General features: G+C 36.2%; 2 protein-coding genes across 3 annotated transcripts; both read left to right on the top strand.

The window, feature by feature from the left end:
* Window positions 1-882: 882 nt before the first annotated feature.
* Window positions 883-6509, top strand: LOC116143852 (carotene epsilon-monooxygenase, chloroplastic). 2 transcript variants are annotated; one of them, XM_031429301.1, is made up of 10 exons: window positions 883-1512; window positions 2079-2375; window positions 2454-2651; window positions 3111-3212; window positions 4326-4466; window positions 4660-4767; window positions 4974-5056; window positions 5221-5383; window positions 5736-5800; window positions 6473-6509. In XM_031429301.1, exons 1-10 carry the CDS (start codon window positions 1027-1029, stop codon window positions 6492-6494), a joined length of 1665 nt encoding a protein of 554 aa, XP_031285161.1. In that variant the 5' UTR covers window positions 883-1026; the 3' UTR covers window positions 6495-6509. The 2 variants fall into 2 exon arrangements, with proteins under 2 accessions (XP_031285161.1, XP_031285160.1); XM_031429300.1 differs by lacking the exon at window positions 6473-6509 and adding an exon at window positions 5897-6073.
* A 3455-nt stretch (window positions 6510-9964) lies between these two features.
* Window positions 9965-12043, top strand: LOC116143859 (caffeic acid 3-O-methyltransferase). Its single transcript, XM_031429309.1, has 4 exons — window positions 9965-10425; window positions 10544-10880; window positions 10958-11022; window positions 11621-12043. Exons 1-4 carry the CDS (start codon window positions 10054-10056, stop codon window positions 11912-11914), a joined length of 1068 nt encoding a protein of 355 aa, XP_031285169.1. The 5' UTR covers window positions 9965-10053; the 3' UTR covers window positions 11915-12043.
* The last annotated feature ends 10 nt before the right edge of the window (window positions 12044-12053 follow it).

The raw sequence follows: 12053 nt of genomic DNA, 5'->3' as shown, positions 1-12053 counted from the left end.
AAAAATCAGAGGCATGTTACACGTAGGCCGGTACACAATTTCGGTGCAGGTTTTTCGATGTCCCTAGCTTTATTGATTGCAGATTTATAAGAAAACCAAGGGCATATAGGTCACAAATAAATAAATGTTGAGGATAATATGGGTGCAACAACATTTGATGGCATTACTGCAAATAATGACAATAACGAGGGCAATGTCATTCGGAGTATTTCAAAATTGAGGACAAAACCGTCTACTTGACTAATTTGGGTGTTTTGTAATTATTAATGAAGCAAAAGATAATTTCATCCAAATGGTATACTATGTAGGGGCATAATTGGAAACAAAAAATCTTTACTAGGGAAAGTATTAATAACAGCCTCCCCCCAGGTATTCTAATTCTGGCCCATTTACCCTCCAAAAAGCATTGTTTGCAAATTTGTTTCCGATAATCTTGGGTGCGTTTGGCTTATTGTTTTTATCCATATTCTCAATCCTATTTTTCAAATGTTGTTTGGCACGTTATTCCCAAAATATTAGTCTATTTTTTTTAATTATTTGAGACCTTATAAGTTTATTAATTTCATTAAATACCCCCCAGAAAAAAGTTTAAAAACTAACAAAAATACCCCCACCCACCAATACCTGCCAAATTCCAACGACCACAAAAGGTGGTAGCCAGAATCTATCACAATAGTCACACAGCCACCAAAAATAGACAGTAATAACCTTCTTTGTCTTATCAACCAAACATCGTCATCTATTCACTTTAAAAAAATATTACCTCCTTTGTCTAATATCACTGCCAACGAAATACACCCTTAGTGGATTTAAAATTTTCTCGTAGTTAATTTCAACCCTCAAAGTTGGTTAATAATCCCACCTCCCCATATTTGAGGTTGAAGAAACGCTGCGTTTCAAATTCGTAGTAAAATCTAAACCCAATCCACAGAACGACTCAACTCCATTGCCACTCAACTCCCTTCTAGTTATGGCGCCAACAGACAGTTACTAAGATATTGAAAGAGAAAAGAAACACAGTGAACCATGCAATCTTTACACACTCTCTCATCGTTCTCTCTCCTGGCCACACCACCGCCGCTTCACAAACCCACCAAAAGAGCCACTTTCACCGTCAAATCCTCCATTAACAAAAAACCAAATAAACCCACCACAAATACATCCAAACCGAGCTCATGGGTCAGCCCAGACTGGCTCACTTCACTAACCAAGTCTCTATCTTTAACCAAGAACGACGACTCAAACATACCTGTAGCCAGTGCCCAGCTCGATGACGTGGGTGATCTTCTGGGTGGAGCCCTGTTTCTTCCGTTGTTTAAATGGATGAATGAGTATGGACCCATTTACAGGCTGGCTGCTGGACCCCGAAATTTTGTTGTGGTTAGTGACCCGGCTATTGCTAAGCATGTGTTGAGGAACTATGGTACCAAGTATTCCAAAGGTCTGGTCTCTGAGGTCTCGGAGTTTCTGTTCGGGTCGGGTTTTGCCATTGCTGAAGGTTCGCTTTGGATGGTAAATGTTTCTTTTTTGAATTTTTGTTATGATTGATATTTACGCATATATAATCATCATGGGAAGGAATATCTCATAATTCATGGGATGTTAATTTAGTTTTAGAAATTTGATCCTGTTAGATATTTGTTTAAACTCTTATAATGTATTGGAGTTGCAGTGTTGTTGGGTTTCGAAATCCCGGTACTGCTACCAGAATGCGGGTTCTGTAGAATGTTAGAATTGTGACCTTGAATTTATATGATTTAAAAGTAAAAGTTGTAGCTAAATAGGAGTTGTAACATAACTTCATTTATAAACAATTGTGTTCGGTAGCCTTACTTAATCAGTGAGGTAGTATGAATGGTTATGGATTATACACTGTTTACATCTGATTCTTTTACACCTGATTCTTTTGCATCAGATAAATCTGCACTGCCAATTTTGTGTTATAAGTTCAGGATTCAATGACAGAACATGCCGTTCATTCATAAATTTTTAAACATGGTAGCAATATATATTTAAACTGGGTATTGTCCAGTTACAGTTAGTATTTGTCATTTGACTATAATCTGATTTTATGATAGGCAAGGCGCAGGGCTGTGGTTCCATCTCTTCACAAGAAGTACTTATCGGTGATAGTTGACCGAGTATTTTGTAAATGTGCTGAAAGATTGGTGGAAAAGCTGCAAACTGATGCTCTAAATGGGACTGCTGTAAACATGGAAGAAAAATTTTCTCAATTGACCCTTGATGTTATTGGTCTTTCTGTATTCAACTATAATTTTGATTCACTTACTACTGACAGCCCAGTTATTGATGCAGTTTATACTGCTTTGAAAGAGGCAGAGCTTCGTTCCACTGATATTTTACCATATTGGAAGGCAGGTTCTTTTTTCGTGCCATTTATTAAACTTATTTTTTGTACTGGTTAGTAAAAATGACGAATTTTCTTGTTGCAGATTAGAGCCTTGTGCAAGATTATTCCAAGACAAATAAAAGCTGAAAATGCAGTTACAGTGATTAGACAAACTGTTGAAGAGCTAATTGAAAAGTGCAAAGAGATTGTAGAAAATGAGGGAGAAAGGATTGATGACGAGGAATATGTGAATGACGGTGATCCAAGTATCCTCCGGTTCTTGCTTGCTAGCAGAGAAGAGGTGTGCATGTGCTCATTCGTTGTTTATCCATGTTACATTTTGCTGTGATCCATGTCCTCCTATCTTGATGCATATAATGCACTTGTGGGATGTTAAAATGGAATTAAAGATAAATGCATTCTGAAATTAATCATTTAAAGGCTAAATTTTGACTATTTAAATATCAGTGTGTTTCATAATATACTCAATATAAATGTTCGTTTTGTGGTGAGGCTTTGGCTCAATTATATCATTGATTTGTCCTGTTCAGAGCTTTCAGTTATGCAAATGCATTTCCATGCAGCCACATAATCATCCCATGCATCAGGTTATAATAATGATATTCCTTTTCTTTTTCAACATGGGACTGCTTATAAATGGGCTCAGATTAACTGATTTTGTCATTTTGTTTTAGATATTGTATTTTTTTTACTCGCTTGCCCTACGACCTTGTCTTAATATGATGTTTCTGTATATTAGGTTTCAAGTGTACAATTAAGAGATGACCTTTTGTCCATGTTAGTTGCTGGCCATGAGACCACTGGTTCGGTGTTGACTTGGACACTATATCTCCTAAGTAAGGTACCATTACTATTTGCTTGTATCTATTCGCACAGCAAATTTTTCTACTTTTCAATTAACTTGTGGCTGATTTGGATTTTATTGTTGGAACCAAAGATGTTCCATATGCAGATATTTTATATAGTTGATGAGTATATTTTGTTTTCCTTTGCTTAAAAGTTCTTTTGATCTTTTCCCACAATAACCATATCATCACATCTACTTCAAACCCCTATCGATTATCTTTCTGCCTGAACTGCCTCTGATGATTTGAAAAGGCTGTCTGATAAGTTTATTGTGGTTCAGCCTCTAGTTCAAATCGGTCTCAATGTCAGCTTGTCCAAGTAAATTACGTATGAGAATGTGGTACAGTTACAGAATTATAAAATGTGGACCCTAGTTTGGTGTGGTAACTGCTTCAAGCAGCAATAGGTTGTCTGGAATTTTTTGCTTTTGATTTTTAATTTTGAACCACAATATAATCCAACTGTTATGGGAAATAAATCCTGGCCAAAATGGTTTCTTTAAACCAGCTCATATTGGATCTATACATTTGTCCATATTTTATATCATTAAGGATTTTTTTTTTTTTTTTGGGGGGGGGGGGGGGCGCATATTGGGTAACACTCTTCATTTACAGTTGCAGCGCCAAAAGATATCATAAATTGGCTAGTAGATAGGTCCAGGAAGTATCCATGCCATTTAATGTTTCTTGTTAGGATCCACATTTGGGATTTATTTCTGGTATGTTTGCAATGAATTCAAAGTGAGACCAGGTAACATGCCTTTGTTAATTGTTAGTGTACAAGTAACCTTACCGATACTAAAGCAGTCCATGCTAATGCAATCAAATGTAAAATCAGGTACCAGTTTACAACTACTAAGCTAGTATCTAGGCCTTATCTAAATTATATGTGATTCACAAGCAAATTATTTTCTGCCTTTTAAATGGATGTGGGGCAGCAAGGTTTATTTGGCATTTATATTACTTATATACTTAAGTGAATTAGTACTGCTTAAATACTTAAGAAGCATGTGCACTTCCAGCCTTTTAATTAAGCTTCATACATTTTTCTGTGATGCAAAATATTGTTAATAATCAGCATGCTTTGGTTTCTAAACTGTATTCTTCAGGATTCAGACTCATTGATCAAAGCGCAGGAAGAGGTTGACAGGGTTTTACATGGAAGACCTCCTTCTTTTGAAGACGTAAAGGATCTAAAGTTCATCATGCGTTGCATAAACGAGTCAATGCGTCTATACCCACATCCTCCTGTAGGTTGCAATCCTTTTCCTTCCGCTTGAGTGTAGTAATATTGTACTGGAAGCACCACCAAAATTATAAATAGAAAAGAGAACATATGGAAAAATAATAAGGAAAGAGAAACGGATGTGTTGTCATGTAAAAAGCAGTCTTTTCTGCTTTTTGACCTGAATTCTTAAGTTTCTCTGCTCAAAACTTCTTTAGGTCTTGATAAGAAGAGCTCAAGTTGCTGATGTCCTCCCTGGAAATTACAAGGTTAATGCTGGTCAAGATATAATGATTTCAGTGTATAATATCCACCATTCCTCACAGGTACCTGAGCTTCTATGTTTGTGTGTTAATTGTGACTTTTGTTTTAAGCCGACAGTTAAAGTGAAATGGGCAAACATGCTTGTAATTGGCTCCATATAGTAGGCATTAGGCTTAAAAGATCTGAGAAAAATTTGTGTAGAATGCCCTTGTCAACTGTTATATTGTGAGCTGTCTTGCCGTAATTCTTCTTTTATTGCAATAACAAGGTCTGGGAGAGAGCGGAAGAATTTTTGCCGGAAAGATTTGACTTGGAAGGCCCGATGCCTAATGAAACAAATACAGATTTTAGGTACTTGTTCCTTCTGAAATTCATCAGTTTTTTGCCCTTTTTTAGTGCTCAATTCATGGTAATACGGGTCTATTTTGGACCTAAAATTGCTGACATAATTCTTTTGCTACTACCTACATATTATGAGTTGGATATGACTAACTTGGGAAAAACCTCTACTGCAGATTCATTCCTTTCAGTGGAGGGCCACGAAAGTGTGTGGGAGATCAGTTTGCTTTGCTGGAGGCTATTGTTGCTCTCACAATTTTCTTGCAGAAAATGAACTTTGAACTAGTTCCTGATCAGAACATCAACATGACTACTGGAGCAACAATACACACCACGAATGTAAGATGTAGTACCTGTTTGATTTAGACATAGCACATACACATTCATCACCTTAGAAGATTTATAATTTTGATCCCCAGCATTTTTATACTTAGCTGCTTTGTCAGTTTCATCAAGAGAAAAAAGGGGTTATGTTCATTTAGTTTTTACTTAAACAGTTTCTGCGCCATATAAATCAAAAGTGAAAAACTATGTATCGTCTCCATGTAAAATGTGTTTCAAGTGTATCGTAATGCTAAATATGTTTTCCAAGAAATCATAGGCAATAAAGAATGAATGTAGTTTTAAAACAAAAACCTGAATCAGATGTTAACTTCCAAAATGAGTCAGTGCTAATAGATTGCTGTTGCAGGGTTTGTACATGAGAGTAACTCAAAGGCAACCTAAAAACGCTGTTCTTTCATCTTCTTCTTCAAGGTAAGCTGTGAATGTGTATATATGTTTTGATCCATAATTCTTGTAGTAAAATGCCACTGTACAATTTTCTAAAGACAGAAAAGTATTTATGATCAGATTCTTTCGTGGCCAAAGAAAAAAAGATCAGATTGTTTGTTTGTCAATTAGACAATCATGTAATAGATACGATAGTCAAATGAAGGCTTTCTTAACATACCATCCTGTTGTTGCTATTCAAATTGCTTGAATATTTTTTGTTCCTCCTATAGGTTCATTCTGTAACATTTTAAATAACTTATTGCTGTAATAGACACTTTTATTATGAGTCGAATGGAGTAAGTATTAGGATTAAAATACCATCACATAATTTGCTAATTTTGTGCAATGTAGAGCAAAAGAAAAACTTTAAACACATTTCTAGCATTATGAGCTCGTGCTTGTCTTATTAAAATTAGAGTAAACGTGTTCCCACCCAAGGTTTAGCTAAATGGCCAGTTCACACCCCTTGTTTTGTAAATTTCATATTCCTATCCTTAAATTAATAGAAAATTGTTTAATGTAACGGTCAAAAAGTAAAGTGGTCATTTGCACTGCATTAAATCTGAAATGAAATAAAAAATTTAAAATAACCTTCCACATCTAAAATTTCTCTCACAAGCACTCTCTCTCTAAAATTTCTCTCATGGTGGCTAGGTTTGGCTTTTGCATGGGCTAAAAGCAACAGCCAAATGGTTGCTTCTTGGCCTTCACTGTGGCTAGATTTTAGCAGTTTCACGGGCTTGTGGGCGTAGTGTTGCTTGCACATGGGAGCAGCGCACAGGGGGGAGATGTGCCTGGGTGTTGGTTGGGCCAAAGGGTTTAGCAGGTGGTGAGCGTGGTCCAAAGGCAAGTGGTTCTGGTGGCTGACGATGGGGAAAACAGCTAGAAAAAGCTACAATCAATCAATAAGAAGAAACACTTCCATAAACAATCAATTTCCCTTCAACCAAGCTACAAAACAAACTTCAATTTAAAACTCAATTTCAATTGTCGCGCACCGGTTACCAGTAGGCAATCATAGCTTGGGGTGGTAGGGGTTTTAGAGAGGGGTCGCCAATGGATCAAAAGGTGGTGTCACAGTAGGTTTTCGTGGCCTAAACTAGCCGAAAATTGGCAAGAAGTGTGCAATTCCGCATTGAGCGGCACCGACGATTTGGTGGTGTAGAGGGGTGGAGATGATAGGGATTTTAATGGGAGAGGTGAGGGGATGTGTATGGTGGTGTCGAGACATTCCAACGATGCCGGAATCATGCCAATTTGGCCTGAAAATGACAATTGTGCAGTGGAGGAGGTCACAGGTGGCCGCAAAGAAGAAGGTATTATTGAAATAGATTTAAAAGTAAGATGGTTATTTCTAATTCTACTAATTTTCGGGTTAAAAAGTAATTAATTAATTTATTTGTCAAGAGCGGTTTGGTAATAATACACTCTATATCGTGCCAGAATCCAAAAATCACTAACGGTGTTGATTTAAGGGTAAGAATCTGGAATGTATGAAACCAAGGGTAAAAACTTGCCATTTTACTAAACTTTAGCCTTAGGTGGGAACGTGTCATTTACTCTTAAAATATATAAATTTATGTTACCGAGTCATATTGTTGCACTTTTGTGGTTCAATATGTTATATAAATGGATATAAAAATATTAAAAAAAAAAAAAGATTCTAATATTATATATTTTATATAGAGAAATTTTTAAGAGGAGTTGAATAGGTACATACTTACAACCTTTGATTTAGGTTGTAAAATCAAGTATAATTAGGAGCTTCTATAATTTATACATAACCATACAAACCTTTCTCATTTAACATATGTTTGTTTTCTTTTTACATTTTATACAATGTCTTAAGGTATTCTACATTTTTTGTATCCTGAGGCAATTTGTCATAAAAAGTCCTACAAATTCGTTGTATTTTCAATTTTATTTAACAAATCTACAGTATTATAACTTGAATATCAGAATAAATCAAGAAAAGAGTAAACAACATTTTCTCACCCAAGGTTTGGTAAATCTGCAAGTTCCCACCCCTGGTTTCATAAATTCCAGATTCTCACCATTAAATTAACATCGTTACTTTTCTCTCAAATAACCCTCACATCTCAAATTTCCTTCAAATAACCCCAAGAGGAGATCCTGGCCAAGCCAAAAATCTTGCCTAATTTCGACACCATTGGACCTCCTTGACACCACCAACAGCATCCCCTTATCCTCCTCATCAAAACTCTTAACTTTTCCACCTGATTGCACCTCAGCGAGGTGTCGAAATTTGGCTGGAAAGGCGCGACAAAATGCGAAAACCTAAGGGAGAGGCAGTGGCGATCGGCAGACAATTGCGATTGGCAATGTTAGGGGTTTTGGTGCTTTTGGGGGGGTGGTGTGGAGCCAGTGATGCTATTGGTAGTGTTTGAGGTGGTTTGAGGTGCCAGGACCTACCAAAATTTGGATGAAACGTCGACTGAAACTAAAAGCGGCGGCCGGTGATTGGAGGGTTTAATCATCAAGCGGGGAGATTAAGGGTTTTGATGTAGGGGTTGAGAGGATTATAATGGTGGTGTTAAGAGGGGTCGACTACACTGGGAACAGGCCGGAATGATAAAATCGTCAGTAGGGTGAATTTGAGAAATGAAGGGTTATTTTAAAATTTTTATCTTTGAAATGACCATTTTATCCTTTTAACTATTAGATTAAACAATTTTCTATTAACTTAAAGGTAGGAATCTGGAATTTATGAAACCATGGATGAGAGCTGTAGATTTGCCAAACCTTAGGTGGGAAAATGTCCTTTACTCTCAAAAAAATAATATCTTTTAAGATAGCTGCAACAAAAGCAACACAAATAATACATTAGGACTATTAGGCGAATGAGATTACGATTTTTCAAAAATAAAACTAGAGGTGGGCATTTGGGACTAGGTCAAAAACCTAGCCCAAAAACCCAGTCTTAGGACCGGTCCTTGAGAGGACCGATCTTAGGAGGCCTAGTCCTAAAACAGGACCAGGCCTAAGGAGGAGGGCCCGGTCCCTCCACTGGGCCCTCCTCCAAGCTCGGGCCCAAATTTTTTTAAATATTTTCATTTTAGTCCCTTATACAATTACATAAAACCCTCTATAAATTTTAAAATAAACATAAATTATAAGGGTTAAAAAAAAAATTACAAAATTTAACCAAAAAAAAAAAAATTCAGGCCTTGAAAAATTTATAAAATTTACCCTCGAAAAATACTAAAAATCCCAAAAAAAATTTTGTTTCGCTCTTAAAATATAAAAAAAATATCAGAGGGAAAAAAGAAATTTTTCAAGTTCATAGGATCGGTCCTAAGGACCGGTCTGAATCCTAAAATTGCTCATAAGCCTAAGAACAGCTCCAAACTCATGAGTGACTAGTCCTATTTAGGATCAGTCCTCAAAAGACTAATCCCGAATGGACAGACCCGGGTCTACTTGGGACTGGTCCTTGACCAAGTATTATATTGTTAAATAATGTAAAATGATTAATCATTACTTCTCTTTTTTACGGGACGGCAAATCTTTTGAAGATTAGTTTCACCCATAGGGTAAAAAAATGGTTAAGAATGGTTTTGAGCGCCTGAGTCAAAAGTTTAATCACTCAAAATTCTTTATTATAAAAATAAAAGTTTAATCGAATTTTTATTTTTTAAATATAAATTAAAGAATAAATTTAATTTTTTATATTTAAAGAGTCAAATTTTAGTCTGTATCTTAATTTTAAATAATAAATTATAAATTTTTATATATTTTATTTATTATTTATTTCTAAGTTTTTTAATTAAAAAATATATCATTTTCCTTAAATTTAAATAAAAAATTTATTCCTTATACTTAAAAATTAATAAAAATATTTTTCATTTATACGAATTAGAGAGCTATTAACTAGACCTAACATTCTTTTCCTCTAATTTTTTATTTATTTATTTTTAGAAATATGATACAATTACCGAAATATGTATATCGAATTTATGCATTATCAGACGTGACGCTATCTGCACCGTCAATTAACTATGAATTTAAAAAAAAAAATTCGGACGATGGTATCATGTCTGTCGGTGGATAAATTGGGTACAGATCTGTCGGTAACCGTATCATTGCTCTTATTTTTAATCCATTTCATTATAAACATCTGCTCACTGCTGACTGTCCATACAAACTCAACCACTTATTGCCTTCTTCCTCTTATCTAACCAAACCCGAACGCTCCCTAAACAAAACGCCAAACCATGGAACACGAAACCACGGACAGCAGGAACAACGCCAGACTGGCCATACTTGAACTCGCCAACATGATCAGCGTTCCTATGTCTCTAAACGCTGTCGTACGCCTCAACGTTGCCGATGCAATCTGGCAAGGCGGTGCCAACACTCCTCTCTCCGCCTCTCAGATTCTCGCACGTATTGCGCCTTCCGGCGCAGGAGATCCTGAAACCTTACAACGCGTCCTCCGCGTGCTCAGCAGCTACGGCGTCTTTGCTGAGCATCTTAACGACGCTGATTCTTCTGAAAGAAAATATAGTCTCACTGAGACCGGAAAGACTCTTGCCACTGATTCTCAAGGTCTATCCTACGCGCCTTACGTCCTCCAACACTACCAGGTTATCTTATAATATATTTAATATGTTTATAATATTTACGACAACGAAATGTCATAGAGCCAAAATTATTATTTGGATTGGGTAGTAAAACTAAAATGTTGAATTTGAGTGTGAACAGGACGCGCTGATGAGAGCGTGGCCACTGATGCACGAGATGATAGTGGACTCTACATCAATGCCATTCGTGAAGGCGAACGGTGAGGAAGCGTATAGTTATTATGGGAAGAAGCCAGAAATGAACGAATTGATGCTGAAGGCAATGTCTGGGATATCTGTGCCGTTCATGAAGGCTATATTGCATGGTTATAATGGGTTTGATGGTGTGAAGCGATTGGTAGATGTGGGTGGGAGTACAGGGGATTGCCTGAGGATGATTTTACAGAAGTACCCTTCTATTGTTGAAGGGATCAACTTTGATTTGCCTGAGGTTGTTGCCAAAGCACCAAGTATACCGGGTGAGATTAACATGGATTGAAAAAGAAAAATATATATCTTTGAAGTAATAATTTGATATTGTAATTTGTGGTTATAGGTGTGACGCATGTTGGTGGTGACATGTTTAAGTCAATTCCTGGTGGGGATGCTATCTTCATGAAGGTGTGCTACTGCTTATTCTTTATTCAGTTTAACTTAATAGATTATTGCCTAATCCTATTATATCGCTTCCAAACTCCCTTATTGTTTTAGTAATGAATTTGATTTTAAGAGTTTTGTAGTATGTAATGATTGAAATTGAATGAGTCACGAGGGTCGGTGGATCTTCTGACAAATGGGTGAAGTGTGTAGGGCCTGGACTTAATTTCTCACAAAAAGACAACCTCAGAGTTTGTGAAAACACCACAAATTCATATGGTGTCGTTTGATTTTTCATTAGACAAATCTCACTACCACCATACCTTTTCAGCTCAAGATCACGAGGTGGACAAAATTTTCAGTCTGGTTGTTGAGGATAAAAATTATCTATATGATTGATAATAGTCAATAGATCCATTATTAAATGGGTATGTAACATAACCCAAGCTTCTGATTTACCATTGGAAACGGTATTTCTTCTGAAATAATACTGTAATCTTTGTCAGTTGATTGTCATAATTACATTTAAATACCAATTGAATCTGGCCTTAATATGGTATTAGATCTAAAGATACCAAATTTAAATTTTATTATAATAATTCTTTTGGTGGTATTTGGGCAGTGGATTTTGACAACCTGGACAGATGAAAGATGCAAGTTGATAATGGAGACTTGTTTTAAAGCACTGCCTGTGGGCGGGAAACTGATAGCTTGTGAACCGGTGTTGCCTGAGAAAACAGATGATAGTCAGAGGACTCGAGCTCTATTGGAAGGAGACATCTTCGTTATGACGATCTACGGAGGCAAGCACAGAACTGAACAACAGTTTAAGCAGCTTGGTCTCTCTGCAGGTTTCCCCAATTTCAAACCATTCTATGTTGATTATTTCTACACTGTTTTAGAGTTCCAGAAATGATTTTAACAATTGTACTACCACCTAAATTATTGGAAGAATAAAAACTACTACCTATGTCTCTGTCTGTGTTTTCATTTCAAGAAGACAATTTTATTCTCAGAACTTTCATAAAGTTGATTCCCTGATCCACCTCATTATT

Source organism: Pistacia vera, unplaced genomic scaffold (assembly GCF_008641045.1).
Source record: "Pistacia vera cultivar Batoury unplaced genomic scaffold, PisVer_v2 Contig433, whole genome shotgun sequence".
Taxonomy (NCBI): Eukaryota; Viridiplantae; Streptophyta; class Magnoliopsida; order Sapindales; family Anacardiaceae; genus Pistacia; species Pistacia vera.
Note: the sequence above shows the minus strand (reverse complement) of the source record. Positions and strands in the feature narration are given on the sequence as shown.